Source organism: Notothenia rossii (assembly GCF_949606895.1).
Source record: "Notothenia rossii genome assembly, chromosome: 10".
NCBI classification, from domain to species: domain Eukaryota; kingdom Metazoa; phylum Chordata; class Actinopteri; order Perciformes; family Nototheniidae; genus Notothenia; species Notothenia rossii.
The window spans coordinates 34,026,535-34,046,283 of NC_136908.1; the positions used below are offsets into that span (position 1 = coordinate 34,026,535).

Genomic DNA, 19,749 nt, shown 5'->3' on the forward strand with positions numbered 1-19,749 from the left:
TGCTGCACTTAATGTTATTAAATAATATTGTTCTGAATATTTCAATCAAGTGTACTTCTTGCCCCTGTGCTGCTTGTAATCTAGTGCACTATCCTATCAAAGTATAATATTGTATTGGCTTACACTAGAACTAGAGCAGGAACTGTTCTGACGATACATGTATGATCATTTGTTCACATGGCTTCTACATGAGCACAGTCCTCCTGCAGGCTCTGAACTGCATTCATCAACAAGTGGATGTTCTGTTTATCAGATCATCAGAAATCCTGCTTCTTTTCTTGTATCAGTGATAAAGGAAGAACTAACACCTTAAATAGTTATTAAAGCTATATACGTTTATAACTTGATTAAATTGTGCCTTCATAAGAACCTACATGTTAATGTTTTTTAAATGTTTCAAATGTATAAGTTGAATACATTCAAAGTAGAAGAGCAAATAAAAGAACATTTGCATTTAGTCATTTAAAATAATTTATTTAATAATACATTTGAATCTGAAAATGTGTTAAAACTGAGTACTTAAAATCCAAAGAGAATAGAGCAGAACCGCAACTAAAGCAACTGTAAGTTGCACCAAAGGTGGCCAAGTATTTGGGACCAAAGAAACCATTCACACAAAGGATAACTAGTTTTTGATTTAGATTTGGAAGTTGCCAGGTTTTGGCACATTAGTTCCATCTGTGTCCAGCTTAAGGTTCTACTAGTTGACTGCTTCCTAAAGGTCTATGGGCCCTACAGAAATGAGTTCTGAGTGATTGATAAACTAGCAGCAGCACTTGATGTGTTCTAAAAGAGCCTGAATTCCAGTGTAAATATTTACTGCAGTTCTCTTGGTTCTCATCAAAAATATGCAGTAGTGTTAATTCTTGCATTTGTTTGAGTTGTTAAAATGCTGTTTTATTTATTAGCCTTAAATACATGGCTGCTGTAGCTTAGATGTGACATATATCATGTTATATTCACTGATACTTGAATCAGGCCCTAAGGGATGTCAATCCTTAAATAAGACAAAAGCTCTGGTAAGAACGACCAATATCCATTTCTGATTCAATATGACTCTAATCTCACGCCATTCAATCCTAACTGAGCCACTTTGCTCTCCTTTCCCTTCTTAAACATGTTCACTTTTTTAATTATATAATATTTGGACATCAAATTAGTTTTTAAAAAGCATTATATGAAAGTTAGCAAATACTCAAAGAAGTTTTGATTTGATGTTAAACACATCAAACTTGACATTTCTCCCAGCTTCTGAAGGCAACACAAGTGAGTCTATGTCTGCTTAAATGCGCTGCAGTGCTTCCTCTAATGTTTATGCATTTCCAAACATGGCGTTGTTGGACAGAGTGTAAAACACGCTGAGGGTGTACCTGTCCTCGGCGCTTTGTTCTCTGATGTCCAGATTACAGCACTATAGAGAGGCTTGGTCGCACGGTTTCCTTTTAAACTCCTTATTATATTTAGAATTGTTGTTATTTGGGCCTAGTTTTATGGAAAAGTCAGACAACGTTAATAAATAAAGAGCTAGCATCTGGCCAGTAGCCTATATTATATCAGATGCAAAGTCTAACTTTTCTGCAAAGTTGTTGACACTTTAGATTGAATGGATATCCACATTACATGGAAACATTTGGAATATTTATTGATCATTGTTCTTGAAATAGCAATATAAAACATATTGTCAAATAGTTTTGGAATATCAGTTTATCCAATCAGTGTGGATCTTTCGTCCTCTTCCTGAAGATAACATGAATAAACACTGCAATGCAAAACGCATTTTTTGCCATTGATTTCTAAATCTAAACTAAACATTTCTTCCATGAACTCTTCAATTGAGGATTAGGGGTCACAGACATAGGCATCGTTTCTCAAATAACAGTTGCAGTTCGTGTGCGTGTGTGTATACGTGAGTGTGTGCGTGTTGATGTGCGTGTGTGTATGTTTGGGAAGGGGGGTGGGGGGTAATCTCAGCGGCGCCACTTTAAAAAAACAGTCTCGCAGACCTGTCAATCTAGACGAACCAGACAGATCCTAGCTCGCGGCCCTGCTGTGAGAGTCTGTACGTGATTGGCTGAACGCGGTGGTCCCTGTGAGAGCTTAGCGCCTATTGGCTACAGCATGTCGAGACACTGACGCGCACGACGTCTCCCCTCTATTGTTATTGTGGCGTGCGCGAGGGGAACAGACAGGATGCACGAGGAGACAGTGGGGCTGATAAAAGGATAAAACAACCGAGAAACATCAAGCTAGCGCTGTAGCCTATAAAGCCGGGAAATAAACACGAGCTCGTTACATTGCAGGACTTTAGTGAGACATTAGCCGCGTAAAGGCACAGCGGTTCGTTACATAGGGTTAATACAAAGGAGTATACACACAGACCACACGTACGGCTTGCTATCTTTCTGTCCAACTTCTTCTATCCACTCCGGCTGATGTGTAAGTACAAACTATTGGTCTCCATCTTTTCCTACCCCTGTCCTCACTAGTGTTGCAACCAGGAGCCGGGAAAATGAGGGGGAAGTCAGACAGGCACATTAGCTGGCTAAATTGTTGCTTACTGTAAAGTAACCTGTTCCTGTCCGCTCTTCTGTTGTCCGAGTCTCTCACACTGGCCGACATTGTACTGTTTCTGCTTCTCCATGTACTGTATCGAGTTCCTTCTATCAAGCAGTCAGATACATCAGTCCGCATTCAAATTTATCATATGTATTTATATAGGGTTCCAGTGTGGTATGTCAGTGAAGTGCATGTATGGAACACAGACCAAGTTCTCCTTTGAAGTGCGGGGCTACACGTTGGGACCCGTATGATGATGTTTGAGAGCAGACATGGAAGATGTGTGTGTGTGTGTGTGTGTGTGTGTGTGTGTGTGTGTGTGTGTGTGTGTGTGTGTGTGTGTGTGTGTGTGTGTGTGTGTGTGTGTGTGTGTGTGTGTGTGTGTGTGTGTCAGTCACAGGTAACAGGTGACAGAATGCTTAGGCCTGCATGATGCATGGAGTATTGAGCTTTTATCAATGATGTCAATGTAAACATCAGTAATATAAAACTAGATGTATGCATGTCTCATGTATGTAAGGTTGCATGTCTCATGTATGTAAGGTTGCATATCTCATGTCAGCCCAGTCTCACGGCATTTCGTGTTATAGTCACGAAATTAATTTAATCTATTGATTTGTGTTCACCAACACGATTTTCGCATTTTTTTCGTGTCAAACAGAACGATTTTAAAAGCAATGTATTTCTATTGGTAGCATGTTTCGTGTGCACCACCTCTTTTTGTCCGGTCGGGTCTTGGAATACCAGAAGCTGTGTGGTTCATAAAAACATATTCTTACTCAATATCTTACCCTAAGCCTAGCCTTATCCCTTTTATTTTAAATTGTATAATGTCAGAGTTTCTTTGCCGTCCGCGAGGAAAATAAATGGGGCTCAGAGCCTCAGAATACTGAAATCTGAAATCTGTATTTTTTGTCATATTTTTTTCCTTCTAATTTGTTATTATTTGGTGCAGGCACGAAACATGTAGTTACCAATAGAAATGCATTGCTTCTAAAATCGTTCTGTGTCTGAATACTGAAATCTGTATTTTTTTAAATCTGTTTTTCCTTCTAATTTGTTATCATTTACATTGCTTTTAAAATGTTCTGTGTGACACGAAAAAAATGGCGAAATCGTGTTGGTGAACACGAATCAATAGATTCATTTCGTCACTATAACACGAAATGCCGTGAGACTGTGTTGCTCATGTATGTAGGGTTGCAGTTCATATTTATTGGAGTGTAACAAAAAACAGTTTTTGACAATAAATTATACTATTATTGCATAAATAAATAGAATTATAATATTATTGTAATACAATACATATTATAAGAATACTATGCTTGTTGAGACAAAAAGCGAAATTGAAAGACTGTTTTTGTTTGTTTTGTAATAACTGTGTGTTGTGAATGAACACTGTGCAATAGCTACTTTCACAATGTAACATGTTCCTTTCTGAAGATGTTAGAGAGCAGATAGAGAAGGGGAGATTGAATACATTGCAATACAAACACCTTCTTGTGCAAATTATACTGTGCAATAATCCTATTTATGAGCACAACATCATTTGATATAACTCAAAACCGTAATACGTTCACTTAGCTATTATAATGCTGCTAATCATTTGTATCCATAGATGAGTACTTATTAGCCTTTCATTTCCTTTCTATTACTAATGTGTGCTTTCCCTCTATATTTAATATGTTAGCGTACTGTTTATCATTTATTGCCTTTTTCACCTGCTTTGTGACTTCTGCTGTAACGCTGTACATCTCGCCGCTGCAGGACTAATAAAGGAATTCACATTTTCTGATTGACATTTTGTAAAAAGAAACATCATTATTGAAGCAATTGGAATATAAAAAATAAAATGAGATGTATGCATGTCTCATGTATGTTTGGTTGCAATCTCCTAGTCACCAGTACAGTATTCACACCCTGTAAGGTGACACAACTAGCCTTATTAAAACCGTTTTGTACAATAAATATTACTATAATAGTATTGTACAAATAAATACAACTTTTCATATATAATCTTCTTGAAATGGTATGGGTAATTACAACATTTGGTTGTTCAGAGACCTTTACCATCAAGAGACATTCTACCCCCTTTGCCAGCAAATAAAATATGTCTGGAGCAGCAAAACATATTTGATAACACATCTTATAAACTAGGTGTAATCCTCCCCACCAACTTTCCCCTACTTCTGATAAAACAATTGTTATTTGTATTCAATTTCTTTTTTATTATCATTCAATTGGATGAATTGATAAATGTACAGGCTCCATACAATCTCAATGAGCTGAAATCAGTACTTTATTTATTTATAAAAACCTATGCAGTCATTTTAGTTTGATCAGATTGAATTTAGCTGAAATTTGCAGGGTGTATGTGAGGAGCTCAGATGGACAACACATCAATACACAATGATGCAAGTAGGCTACCATTGATTTGGATTGTTCAAGTAGATTTAGCTGAAAATACAAAGAAACATTTACATTGTATCAATTTCACACCAATGTATTACGTTGACCTATCATGTGTTACATTTGTTTGTATATTCTGCACTTTGGAGAAAAAGCTAAATACTGTCATCAAGGTTTGGTGACTCGGTTAGTATATGGAGACTAGTTTAGAACATAACTTGTGTTACAAACTGAGAGTGTGTCAAAATGTAAAGATGTCTGATCGAAGACGTTCATCTCTTTGCACTATGGGAAATCGTAAGAGTCAGTGCTTTGTCTGACCCGGGACACAATTCCCTTTCTTGTGTCACTCACAAGTAGATACACATTATTATTGGTATGATAAAGGCTGCACAAATTCATCCACTAGGGTCATAGTAAGTGCAATATTTTGCATTCTTAATAACTTTATTCTACAGACTAAATTAAAGGTGACCTATCATGCAAAATGCACTTTTGTACGTCTTTTATACATGAACATGTGTCCCCGGTGTTCCAGGGAACTCACGAAGTGTCAGAAAACACAACCCTCTCTATTTTCCTCCATACCCAAATCTCTAAAATAGGGACTGCAACGGATCTGATACAAACTGATCCAGATTTGAACACTGTCCTGACGTCAGGACGGTGGCGCTACGGTATTGGTCAATTCTCCACCTATCAGGGGAATGAGAGGTTGGGCCACGGCCGGCCATTGCTGCTCGAAAGCGCTGGAGACGCTGTAGTACATGTGCCAGGCCTGTAATGGCGCATTTACACTGCAGGCCTCCATTTAGAAAACACACATTTTAAAAGGGTTTTTTGCCTGCCGTCTGTCTGCAGACTTGTCAAAGCATTAATTCATGGTTTTTACTAACCGGTATCAGTATGTTGTTACTTCGGCATCATTTTGAAACGTGTATTACAATTAAATCACGGTCAAATATGTTCATCTTGTTGTAGTTGTAGCCCCCTTGCCAGTGATTCTCTCTCTAGTTTAGCATACTCAGCCCGACTCAGCCTGGTTGTTCCTGGCCCTAGAACCACGATTTTATGGGGCCAGAAAAACTGTGAAAAAGTACCCCCGGGCCGGAACTAGGCCAAGTGTACGGCTCTTAAAGCGAGCTCCGCGCTGTAGTGTGAATGCGCCATAAGTGGCGCTGTAGTCTGCCACAAAACCAGCGAAGAAGACTTACCTTGGTTTTCTTTATCTTTTTTTTTTATTATGTACTGTAGCACTTTGAGGTTTGTTTCAAATGTAAAGTGCAATACAAATAACATTTATTATTATTATTATTATTATTACCTTGCATGGTTGCCATGCCCCCAAAATGCTGACACTATGACTCACGCATGCATTCACGTTCACGGTTGTGGCATGACCACCAAAACAGAAAGATATGGACTCAAGATGTGTACAAATGTATTTAGTATCCTATCCATTTGAAAATGATTTAAGTGGGGTGGGGACCTAACCTCCTCTTGGCGGGTCCGGGGGGATGCTCCCCCGGGAAGATTTTTTTAATATTGAAGTTGAAAGCATCAATCTGGTGCACTTTGAGAGCAACATTAAGAGATCTATGGATACATCTCTCAACACAACTGTATTCTTGTTTATTAATAACAACTTTTTTTTACTGTCATATAGTATTTTATACTATAAGAGAATAGATGAAAATCTATTCTCTTATTTTTTATAACTATAATGATCATATAAAGGTGTGGCTTTACCTCACTGAGCTGAGGTTATCAGAGCCTCTCAGTCTGTCAGGAGAGAGCTCTCTAAAGCTCTCCCCCCTCAGCCGCTTACACAGTAAATTCCAATTTTAATAAAAGCTGTATACGTTTTTTGGGAGTATGATTTATTTTAAATGAAAACAAATACAAAATTAAAACCTATATTTGCACACTAAAACCATTATTTCAAAAAAAGAACAATTTCACATAAACCTCTGTTTTTTACTGGGGCTGGCACAGTTCAACTTGATTTGGGGGGGGGGGGGGGTGCGCCATAGTTTATGGGCGCTGTACTCAATATAGCCGTAGTTCTGTTAGTATAAGATAATGAGATGTACTTTGTTGATCCAAAATCTGGAAATTGTGTTGTTATGAAATAATTCAATTTTCGGCTCCCCCCATTGATTGATGCGCCCTCAGCATTCGCCTATACTGCCTAGGGCCAGCCCTGGAGTGGCTGATCAGGAGCCCGACGCGAAGCGGAGGGATCTAGATCGGCATGAAGGCACATTATGCAATGTGCAATGTGCACATTATCCCGCTTATTACATGGCCACATCCTCAGCAAAGTAACGACATGACTCCCAATATTAATTGAAATGCTTTTATGGATTTAGAAAATGATTTTATTGATTTAAGAAATAGTTGTATGTGTTGATTTAAATTGACATGCATCCGCTAAGAAAAATAGCCCGTTGTTACTGTTTGAAACTTTGAACTAACTTAGCAACGGCAGGAACTGCTTCGATAGCGTTTTTGAGGAGCTTTTTTGATTACAGATTAGAAAAAATTGTTGCTTGCTTTAAAAGTAGCACAATTCATTATGTCAAACCTTGGAAAGTATCTAGATATCCCTGCTCTAATGCCAAAGTAACTGGCAACTGAATATGTGTCGCCGTTTGATGTCTGTCTGGACCGCTGCGTAAAAAGGAGGGTTTCTGCCCCATTAGTTCTCTTCTTACTTCTATAAGAATAAAACACGGAGGACGGAGATCTCTTTTTCTCCCTCTCTTCTCCCCGCTGCAGCCCAGCAGCTAATCTCAAAGCACGCTCCCCTCTCCTGCAGGGGGGGGTGGTCAGCTGCATCTCACAGAATCAGCCCCCTGCAAAAACAGCGCTGGTAAGAGCAAATAGAGCGAAATGAGGCATGGCTAAAATGCAGGATCTTTTTGGTATTTTGAAAAAAAAACTATATTTATATACTTTATATAGGTATGGCCCTACAATATATTGTTCAAATATAGCATGATAGGTCCACTTTAAATAAATGGTTTTGTACAGACACTCTTAAAAATATAACATAATGATCACTTTAACAATGTAAACTTAAATGTTCCAAAAATACTCATTCCCTTTATTATCGATAATAATATTAGAATTGCAATATCAATCAATATGATTGCAATTTTATTTTCTCCAAATTGTGCAGCTCTTATTATTATTATTATTATTATTATTATTATTGTATTTATATTTATTTATCTGAGAAGATCACAGATTTAGCCATAGAGGCTCATTTTCCACTGCAGTCCCTGACAGGTTGATGGCATTAAGAAAACATACACGAGCACATAAGCACAGAAAACATACACGAGCACATAAACACAGAAAAGATACACAAGCACATAAGCACAGAAAACACATGAGCACAATTGACGCACGATTGCAGCACATATAGAGCACTTACACCCAATGAAAAGCCCTAATATACAAACACATTAACACACAACAGACATAAAAGCACATACAAAGCTAATACACACAGACGATATGAAAATCAATGTGATGAACTATTGGTATTATTCTGGTGTTACATATTGACTAGTAAAGGTCCTTATTCCTCTTTGTACCGTTGTTACTCTCTGATTTCTGTTGGATTCCACACCTCACTTGAATCTACTAACTCCTGCTCTCCGCTCCACTAACAGGGACTGACTCAGAGCTTGGCCATCACGATGCTGGTGAACTTTCTGGTCACTCATTGGCCGACCAACTTAATACCAGGTAAGCAAGACAGCAAACACACATGACAGCAACAAAGTGTCATGGACTGTAATACCTTGGAAATACCATAACTAAAAGTAAGGTAGCTAATATGCATTTGGACCAGGATCAGAACCAGCTTTATTGCTAAGTTTACACATACAAGGAATATGCTTTGGTGTATAGTGGTGCATACATAACACAACAAGGACGATGAAGTCAAACAAATGCAGCAAATGTAGAACTATTATAAAAACTTTTTTAAAACTATTGTAAAATTGAAAGAAAGTATTCAAGAAATATACCAAAAAGTAAGGACACAAAGTATATGGCAAACTACTCTGAAAAACAAAATATGCAGTATTACAGAATTGATGGTGTAAAAGGTGTAAAGATTTAAAAGAGTGAGCATTGAACAGAGATGTGCAAAATATACAGAGTAATGTGCAAGGTTTTACACTCATTTGTATGAGGAATGCCTTTCATGATGTGTGTTCATGTCAGTGATTGGTCATCTGACCAGGTGCATTTACTGTAGCTGACTTTACTTGGCTCCACAACTGTTACACACAGATGTTAAACAAGAGCTTTAGGTTTGAAGCTGTTCCAATGTGCTTTGAACTGACTGGGAAATATCTATAGTGGAACTGCACAATTATAATATGATTTTTGTTGATAGTGCCCTGGACTATTAGATCCCGAAAACAGATCACATCTACTGATGCACTGTGTCAGTCAAATATTCCCTAAGACAAGGGCGCCGGAAGCGGCATTTTCGCAGCGGCAGATGCCGCGGAACACTGTACAAATCCTGTTTCAATAATTCCCCTCTACTCTAAAGTCGCATCTAAAACGCGATCTGATCTAGCTGTGTATATTTTGTTATTTTTTATTGTTATATTCAATCTCACTAGCTAGAGGCATTTTTGAAGCTTGTAAAGGGAAGATGACAGCTCTGACTCGCCACTCTGCTCTTCCACAGCGCCGCTCCCCCTCCCTCCCGCTGAAATTATGAATGTAAGGTGTATAGTAGGCTAATCATAGATAACACGACAGGGTCCGTTACAGTTTGTTTTTATCTGATTTCAAATAAACAAAGTCTTGGCTTTCAGAATATTAAACTTGTTTCGGCAAATTCAGATGATAAATACAACTTTGAAGCTTGCAACGGCATAATTACAAGCGGAGAACAGAGTAACTCAACGTAACAGCAGGCATAACAACAGCTGGTGTTTCTCGTGAGTGTTTTCCCCGGGAAACGAACACAATGCACACAAATGCAAAAATACACAAACACACACGTATATACACGCGGCACGGAAAACTGTACAAATCCTGTTTCAATAATTCCCCTCTATACTCTAAAGTCGCATCTAAAACGCGATCCGATCTAGCTGTGTATATTTTGTTATTTTTTATTGTTATATATATTCAATCTCAGTAGCTTAACACATTTTTTAAGCTTGTAAAGGGAAGACCACAGCTCGCCTCTCACTCTGCTCTTCCACAGCGCCGTATATACATATACATACACACGCACTTTTTGCCCCCCCCCCACTTCTAAAATGAATCCGGCGCGCCTGCCCTAAGATACAGTAAGCAGCAAACATAATGTTATGTTGCCAGCAGATAGAGGGCTCTCTCCCCCATCTTAGCATCTTCACTAGAGATTTGAGGTGTTTCAAACACACTATATTTGAACTTTGAGAGATGCAGATGCGTTGAACATTTCAGCACACCTTGAGCATTAATCAAATCTCTTTAAAAGCTCTACAGATTGTACAGAACTCAGTGACTGGTTGTTTTTTTTATATCAAGTTTTGTGACTGACATACTGCACTATAGACTTTCTCTGATTAAAAGTTATCAAAGAAGTTTGCAAACGGTAGAGAACTATTAGTTCTCAAAGCCCAACATTTTATATTTCATCAAATAGATCAAACTTTACAGTAGACCAAAATCCTCAGTATACACAAGGGTTATCTTGTGCTTCCTTCAAAGGTCCTACCTGACACTACCAATTCATGCCTGTGCTCATTAAGGTCATACCCAGCATCCAAATGTTCAGTGCTCTTGACCCTCATCATTGGTGTTGGCAGCTTTATTTTTGGGCCTTTGTCCATCCATCCCATTCTTGTGAAAGCGATATCTCAGGAGCGCCTAGAGGGAATGTTGTGGCTTGAACATCTAGTTTTGTGTGACAATAGAAGTGTAGTAATAGAAGTAGAAATTATGCTTTCTTTAAACTTCCCATCCTCACAGGGCCATCTCCCCATGCACTGCATTTAGCAACACACTGATGAAAGGTACAAAGTCTAATATAAAGGCGGTACAAATATTCTAAGAAATGTGTATGGTACGGTATATAAATGCATATACAAGCACATATACTCACGGTCAAGAAATAGTTCTAATGTGAGTACACACAGTATGACATACTGTATGCGACGCTGAACACCATGCTTAATACACGAACATCAGACATTATGTTTTACTAGTACATAATATACAGTTTATATGGCATATACTATTGTTTCTATAGTCTGCCTCTTTGTGTCTGTGTTGTTGAAAACTCTAACTTTCCTTAGTGTGACCTGGGAGCTGTCATCTCTGACACTTTAGATAGTGGGAAGATCATCAGTAAGCATGCTAGCTTTAAGGATGTTCAATCAGAAAACCTTAGCGCTGTTGTTGCCTAAAATCAAAGCTTCTTCTGGAATGCGGACATGGGGCACAGAGAGGACTAGAAGTTCATTGTAGTTAGCAACTGTTTACAGATGATAACTCATATCTATGATTGATTTAGAAATGTAAGAGCTGAGTGCTGAAGGGAAGGTGATCGAATATCCCTAGAGTTTTTATTTACATAGTTTCTATTGTTTTCCCAAACATTAAGCTCTACAGGTGCTTCACAATACATTTGAATTAGGGATGCACCGAATATTCGGCCGCCGAAAATTATCGGCCGAAAATGGTTAAAAAGGCCTTTTCGGCTTTCGGCCTTAAAAATATCAGAGAAAGAGGCGCGGATTGCGATTTGTAAAACGTGTTCAGCTGACATTTCTCGAGGGGGTGTAACTGCAAAGACTTTCACCACTTCGGGATTACTCCACCACTTGAAATCAAAACACCCGGACAAATATGCGGAGTAAGATCAAATCACAAGCACTGACAGCGAGATACTGTTCAGCGCTGCCTCTCATGTGCTTGATGAGAAGAGGAACAGACTTATGGCTGATAAATCAGAGAAGCTAATGTTCATTAAAAAGAACCTCCCACTTTTCCTTAATAAGTAGACAAGGCTGGTTTATCATAAGCTTATCTATTTCTACATGTCTACTCTATACCCACTTTCCTGAACAATTTTCATTGTGAGTTATAATTCACCATCTCAGGTTATCATTAGGGGGAAATGACAGCAGCACAGTGTTCAATATATTGTACTTTCGGTATCGAAATGATACAATGTTGTTTACATTGCTCATGAGGACAGACCACCTTATTTGCAGATTTTTGAAATTGTAATTTAATTTGTAATTGATTGTGGATTTTGTATCCAGTTTTCACTTTATGTATCTTTATACAATGTTTACTACTTTGCTTATGAGGAAAGACAGCCTTATTTACAGATTCTTGGAATTCAATTGTAATTTCATTTGTAAATAGTTACATTCATGTGGATTTATCCATTTTGCACATTTGTATGCATGCACTTATTGCATTGCATTTGTTGTTGTTGAAGCCTTGCTGTTACAGTCTTTATTTACACTATTTTGTTGTAGGCCTACTGGCCTAGATGTTTATGCAGTTTTAAAGCACCTTGGCTTTGTTCTGAATGCACTTTGTTGTAGTTATCCTACAGAGAAAAGAAAATGGACTTGACTTGGAATTAATGTACTGTATGCATTCAAAAGTGCTGAATAAATGTTTTATGGACCCATAATAGTGATTATTATTTAAGTAAAGTTTTGCCATAATCATTTCTTTTTCAATAATCAGGAAGCTGAACAACATTGGTAAAAAATGTATACATTATATATATTTCTATTAATCATTTTCGGCATTCGGTTTTCGGCCAACTGTTTCCTATTTTCGGTATCGGTTTCGGCCAAGAATTTCCCATTCGGTGCACCCCTATGTGGAAATCATTTCAATTGAAAAGGTGAAACTCATATATTAAATAGATTACACACAAAGTGAATTATTTCAAGCGTTTATTTGTTTTAATCTTCATGTGTATACACTCAGTACTTGGTTTGGCCTCCTGTAGCATGTTAGCCTTCAGCTCGTCTGCGTTGTTTTGTGTCTCTCATCTTCCTCTTGACAAAACCCATAAAGGTTCAGCTCAGGCCAGTTTGCTGGCCAATCAAGCACAGTTATTCCATGGTCACTAAACCAGGTCTTAGTACTTCTGGCAGTGTGGGCAGGTGCCTAGTCCTGCTGGAAAATGAAATCAGCATCTCCATAAAGCTTTTCAGAGGAAGGAAGCATGAAGAGCTCTAAAATGTCCTGGTAGGCTGCTGCGTTGACTTTGGACTTAATAAAACACAGTGGACCAAAAGCATCAGCATGTCTCCCCTAATCATCACTGATTGTGGAAACTTCACGCTAGACCTCGAGCAACTTGGATTCTGTGCCTCTAAACACTTCCCCCAGACTCCGGGACCTTGATTTCCAAATGAAATGCAAAATGTACTTGAATCTGAAAGGAGGACTTTGGAACACCGAGCAAGTTCTTTTTCTCTTTAGCCCAGGTAAGACGCTTCTGATTTTCTCTGGTTCAAGAGTGACTTGACACGAGTAATTAGACAGTTGTAGCCCATGTCCTGGATACGATAATCTTCCTTCCTCTGAAAAGCTTTATGGAGATGCTGATTTAATTTTCCAGCAGAACTTGGCACCTGCCCACACTGCCAAAAGTACTAAGGCCTGGTTTAGTGACCATGGAATAACTGTGCTTGATTGGCCAGCCAACTGGCCTGAACTGAACCTTTATGGGGTTTTCTCAAGAGGAAGTTGAGAGACACGAGACCCAACAACGCAGACGTGCACCATAGAGAGCATCCTGAGTGGATGCATCACGGCCTGGTACGGCAGCTGCACCGCTCTCAAACGTAAGGGTTTACAGAGGGTGGTGAAAACTGCACAGCAGACCACTCCACACCATGGAGGACCTTTACTCACAGCGGCTCAGGAAGAAAGCCCTCAGGATTATCAAAGACCCCATCATCCCAGCAACAAACTGTTCTGTCTGCTGCCGTCTAGCAGGTGGTACCGCAGCATGAGGTCTAAAACCACCAGACTCAGGGACAGTTTCACCCCACAGGCCATAAGACTGTTTAACAGAGGGCCGTATTCACCATATACATTGGGGGGGACACACACCCCCCCAATATTCAGATACACTGAAAATGTCCCCCCCCCCAATAAATAGCAAAGAAAAAAAAAGTTTTGATTTTTTGATTTTCTAATTAAAATAAAATTGCTATTCTATGACTTCTTTATTTTAGTTATTTGTATACTAAAAAATCTATATTTTCTGTTATTGTGAACTTCACCAAAATGATATTTCTTTTCATACGTAAATTGGTTCCTTATTTTGTACCCAGGGGTGTATTTCGCTGTTGCACGTCTGAGTCCACCTTCAGTTAGCTTGATGCTCCAAGCAGGTCAGTCATGTTTTAATTTGCCCTCCATCAGTTCTGGTAACTTTTCTAGTTAGCCCTAAAGTAATCTATATTATTTTATTTCATAATGGTAATGTTAATGAACCCTCCGGTTTAGCTTCTTTGTGTAAGTAACTTGTAGTTCTGATGTTAAAACCGAACTTTTCAGGAATAGTAGCTAACTAGCTGTGGGCTAGCTGGTTTCAGTTGTTAGCCAGGGTTTGGCGGGCTAGTGTCAGCTATGTGTAAAAAATGACGGTGTCGTTTTGGATGTAATCCAATAGATATTTATTCATGTGGATTATTTCTATTTTATTTTGTAATTTGTAGGGTGTGGAAAGATTTAAAACTGTGATGTGTGACACCTATGGAATACCAAAGGTGCCAGAATTAATTAAATAATAAATACTCTACAATTATTATGAAATAGTATTTCATAATCGTCAGAAGCATTTAAAAGATACTCACACGCAGGAGGTTTGCAGTGTGCATCATAGCTTGTGCTGGGTTTAGAACGCTCAGAATTGCTAATAAACATGTTTAATGATCTTATATCCAGCGCTGCTGACCCGTATTCATCACATCAGCAACTGCAGATCGCCGAGGTCTAGCTGTAAACATGAGCAAGAGGAAGGGTGGCAATGACATTAGACAGTTTTTGGGCAGCCTCAGAAAAGAAAAAAAGTAAGTTAAGAGCAGTGAGAAAGTGAGTATTGTTACCAGTCAGATAGCTTGTTTACAGATAATATTTCTTCCATGTTCACTCTGGTGTGTTCAGAGTAACGAGAGAGAGGGAGAGAGAGAATGTGAGCATGGTGTCATGTCTAAGAAACTTATAGTGAAAGTTTATTCTTTATGTTAGTTTTGTCATGTCCCTTTGTCCTGTGTTTTATGTTTATTCTCTTAATTAATTCTCCCTCTCATTTCAGGCCTCCACGCTCCCCGCCCCCTTCTGTCTCCTGCGTCCTTGATTATTTTCCCCGCCCTGATTGTTTCCACCTGTGTCCCCTTTACCTGTGTATATATTGTGTTAGCTCCCTCCAGTTCATTGTCAGTTCGTTGTCTCTCTATGACCTACGTTCCTGCTTACCTCACGGACTTCTCACGGATCTATGTTATTGATCACTGTTCTAGTTTTCCTCGAAAGAGTGTTTTTGTTTTCCTTGTTTTTATTACTGTGCAAATCCCAGTGAAGTCTTTATTTTGAAACACTATCCGAGTCTGAGTTTGAGTCGTGCAATTGAGTTCATGCCTCAGAGTTCACTCCTTGACAGTACGAACTGACCAACAAAATGAACTCAGCCGACTCAGATCAGATAAAGAACGCCATCCGCTCTCAGGGCCAACGTCTTGGGCAACATGAGGAGCATATGGCCACCATGCAGCAGGGAGTGCAGAATCTAACCAACAGCCATGGGGAACTACAAACATCGGTGACGACCCAAGTAAATCTACTGGCAGCAGAGGTTCAGCGTGTGCTCCCTCACCCGCAGGCTGTGTCTCCTCCTACGACTCCTCCGGTTCCAGCGGCGACCGGATCCGACCCCAACCGGGCTATTGAGCCGCACAGTACTTCCATGCGTCTGGCTCCACCCGAAAAGTACTCCGGAGACTCGGAAGGCTGCCGGCCGCTCATCGTGCAGTGTGAGCTACACTATCACCACCAACCGGCTGCTTTTCCCACGGACAATTCCAAAGTGGCCTTCATGATCTCCCATATCTCCGGCCGAGCAGCAGCGTGGGCTACGGCAGAGTGGTCCCGAGGCTCCCCCATCTGCGGGTCTCTGGAAAACTTCATAGACACTATGAGAAAGATCTTCGATCAAACCATGCCGGGCAGGGAAGCAGCTCGGGCTCTGATTAAGCTGCGACAACATCATCGGAGTGTGACTGACTACGCCATCAAGTTCCGGACTATGGCAGCCGACAGCGGCTGGAACTCCGCTGCATGTTGTTTGACGCTTTCGTCAGCGGTCTCTCGGATAACCTACAAGACCAGCTGGCGCCTCTCGATCTGCCCGCTAACTTGGACTCTTGTCATATCCATGGCAATAACGATAGACAATCGTTTGACGGAGAGGAGAAGGAATAAATCCAAGGATGCGGTTGATCCGCCTCTCCAGAGGAGACTCTCGCCGCTGAGTACTACTTCTTCTTGGAGACCCCGTCACCCCTCACCACCTGCGTTCCGGACAACAGCGCCCCCTGGCTCCGTGGAGGAGCCAATGCAGTTGGGCCGCGCCAAGCTTTCGATGGCAGAACATCAGCGTCATTTAAAGGAGGGTCTGTGCTTCTACTGCGGGCAGCGCGGTCATCCACAAGCGGCTTGTCCGGTAAAAGAGGAGGCTCAACAATAAAGAGGAGCACGTTGGTGAGCCGGATCTCTTCCTCTGACTTTCCTCCTCGCACCCTGACCCGCATCAAGGTAAAAATCAGAGACAATGTGGTTACTCATGGTGCTCTCATTGACTCAGGGGCAGACGAAAGTCTTATGGATTGGGGTTTAGTTAAAAAAATTGGACATAAAAATTAAACCTCTACCCCAGCCTCTTGAAGCGAGTGCTCTCGATGGGCGGCTGTTGTTTAAAGTGACTCACCAAACAGAGCCTTTAGAAATAAGATGTAATGATAACCATCACGAGACAATGTCATTTAACTTATTTAACTCAGCCCAACATCCACTCATTTTGGGGTTTCCCTGGTTGAAACTTCATAACCCTCACATAGATTGGCAATCTGGGAGGGTGGAGGGGTGGGGAAAGAGTTGCATAGATCACTGTGTTAAGCAGGTAGCGGAGATTGACAGGAGATGTAACAATGGGAGTGTTAGGCAGGGAACTATCTCAGAAATATATTTTCCTGATGTACTTTCAGTCCCTTCCTGCTACCACGATTTAAGTGAAGTATTCAGTAAAAGCAAGGCGCTGACTCTTCCTCCTCACCGCCCCTATGACTGTGCTATTGACCTGATTGCTGGGTCTCCAATTCCTAAGGGTGGACTCTATGCTATTTCAGGACCTGAGAAAGAGGCCATGAAGGATAATATTGATGCCTCCCTCAAAACAGGCCTTATTCGCCCTTCCTCATCACCAGCAGAAGCGGGGTTTTTTTTTGTTGGCAAAAAGGATGGGTGTCTTAGGCCATGTATTGACTACTCACCTCTCAATTACATTACGGTTAAAAACCGGTACCCCCTTCCTTTCATCTCGTCAGGCTTCGAGCAGCTTCAGGATGCCAAGGTTTTCACCAAGTTAGACCTGCGTAACGCTTATCATTTGGTCAGGATCAGGGAGGGCGATGAATTGAAGACGGGTTTTAACACCCCTTCAGGCCACTATGAATACCTTGTAATGCCATTTGGATTATCAAACGCTCCTGCTGTTTTCCAGGCTATGATCAACGACGTGTTGAGGGAGTTTCTGAACCGTTTCGTTTTTGTCTATCTTGACGACATTCTGATCTACTCCCCTGACCTTGACACCCATAAATAACATGTCCGCCAGGTCCTACAAGAGCTGCTCCAGAATAGATTGTTTGTTAAAGCAGAAAAATGCGAATTCCATGCAGAGACAGTCACTTTTTTGGGCTTCATCATTTCTCCAGGTCAGGTTAGGATGGACCCAGAGAAGGTTAGCGCAGTAGCTTGTTGGCCTACCCCTGACTCTCGTAAGAAAGTGCAGCAATTTCTACGCTTTGCACATTTTTACAGACGTTTTGTGCGGAGTTTCAGTGCTATTGCAACCTCTCTTCATGTCCTCACGTCCCCTCAAGTGCCTTTTTTGTGGTCTCCTCAGGCTGAGGAGGCTTTTTCTCGGCTTAAAGGAATGTTCACCTCTGCTCCCATACTCACCCTGCCGGACACCACTCGTCAGTTTGTGGTAGAAGTGGATGCCTCCAACGAAGGGGTGGGAGCGGTCCTCTCCCAGCGACTACAGAAGGACAACACACTTCACCCCTGCGCTTTCCTGTCCAGGAAGCTCTCCCCAGCAGAGAGAAATTACGACGTGGGAAACCGTGAGTTGCTGGCCGTGAAGCTGGCACTGGAAGAGTGGAGGCATTGGTTGGAGGGAGCCGAGCATCCGTTTGTGGTCTGGACCGATCACAAAAACCTGGAGTATATAAGAAAAGCCAAAAGACTGAACTCCCGCCAGGCTAGGTGGACCTTGTTTTTTAACCGTTTTGAGTTTGTTCTTTCCTACAGGCCGGGGTCTCAGAATGTCAAGCCTGACGCTCTGTCCCATCTGTTTGACCCTGTGCCTGCAGTCAAGGAGCCGGAACCCATCATCCCATTAAACCGGGTGGTAGGAGTGCTGACTTGGTCAGTAGAGAAGGAGGTAATACGAGCCAATGCTGGAGCTCCTGCACCAAGGGGTTGCCCGCCTAACCGGCTTTTCGTTCAGGAGGCCGAGCGACCACAGGTGATCCACTGGGCTCACACTTCGCTGCTCACCTGTCACCCCGGAGTCAAGAGAACTATGTTCATTATAAAACACCGTTTCTGGTGGACATCCATGGAGAAGGAAGTGAAGGATTATGTGGAGGCGTGCCCTGTCTGCGCTTGAAACAAGACCTCTTCCAGGGCGCGAATAGGACTATTACAACCACTCCCTATTCCCAACAGATCCTGGTCAGAGATCTCCATGGACTTCGTCACTGGCCTGCCCCTCTCTAGAGGTAAAACCACAGTTCTCACGGTAGTGGACCGGTTTTCTAAAATGACACATTTCATTGCTCTGCCCAAGATGCCCTCAGCTAAGGAAACGGCTGAGGTCATGATGCTTAATGTGTTTCGGCTTCATGGTTTCCCAAAGGATATTGTCTCCGACCGGGGCCCCCAGTTTGTGTCACGCTTCTGGAAGGAGTTCTGCAGCCTCATCGGTGCCACGGTCAGTCTCTCGTCTGGATACCATCCGGACTCTAACGGCCAGACAGAGCGCCTAAATCAAGAACTGGAGACCTGCCTGCGCTGCCTGGTGTCCCAGAATCCATCGTCCTGGAGCGAGCACCTCACCTGGGTTGAGTATGCGCACAAAATCCTCCCTACTTCTGCCACGGGCCTGTCCCCGTTTCACTGTGTTTATGGCTACCAGCTACCACTGTTCTCAGCCACGGAGAGAGAGGTCACGGTCCCGTCTGCCCACACTCTGTTCAGGCGTTGAGGGCGCGTGTGGGCTGCGGCTAGGAAGATCCTCTGCAGGAATTCACAACTGGTTAAAAGAGCAGCAGACCGAAAACGCCGACCAGCCCCTGTATACCAGCCAGGCTAAAAAGTCTGGCTCTCTACACGAGACCTTCCCCTCCACGTACTCTCCCAAAAATTGGCTCCCCGGTTTGTGGGTCCTTTTCCCATCACCAAGGTCATCAACCCGGTTTCAGTGAG

At 41.4% G+C, this 19,749-nt stretch overlaps 1 protein-coding gene across 8 annotated transcripts in view; it reads left to right on the top strand.

The window, feature by feature from the left end:
* The first annotated feature begins 2,091 nt into the window (after positions 1 to 2,091).
* The window catches only part of smad10a (SMAD family member 10a), a 57,015-nt gene continuing 39,357 nt past the window's right edge, over positions 2,092 to 19,749 (top strand). For 4 of the 8 annotated variants that reach the window (XM_079654913.1, XM_079654915.1, XM_079654916.1 and 1 more), the window contains exons 1-2: positions 2,093 to 2,436; positions 8,649 to 8,724. In XM_079654913.1, coding sequence (XP_079511039.1) covers positions 2,433 to 2,436; positions 8,649 to 8,724 — 80 coding nt within the window. In that variant the 5' untranslated portion in view covers positions 2,093 to 2,432. Of the gene's footprint in view, positions 2,437 to 7,746; positions 7,841 to 8,648; positions 8,725 to 19,749 lie in introns of all 8 variants that reach the window. The other 4 variants (XM_079654914.1, XM_079654917.1, XM_079654919.1 and 1 more) reach the window with 3 other exon arrangements.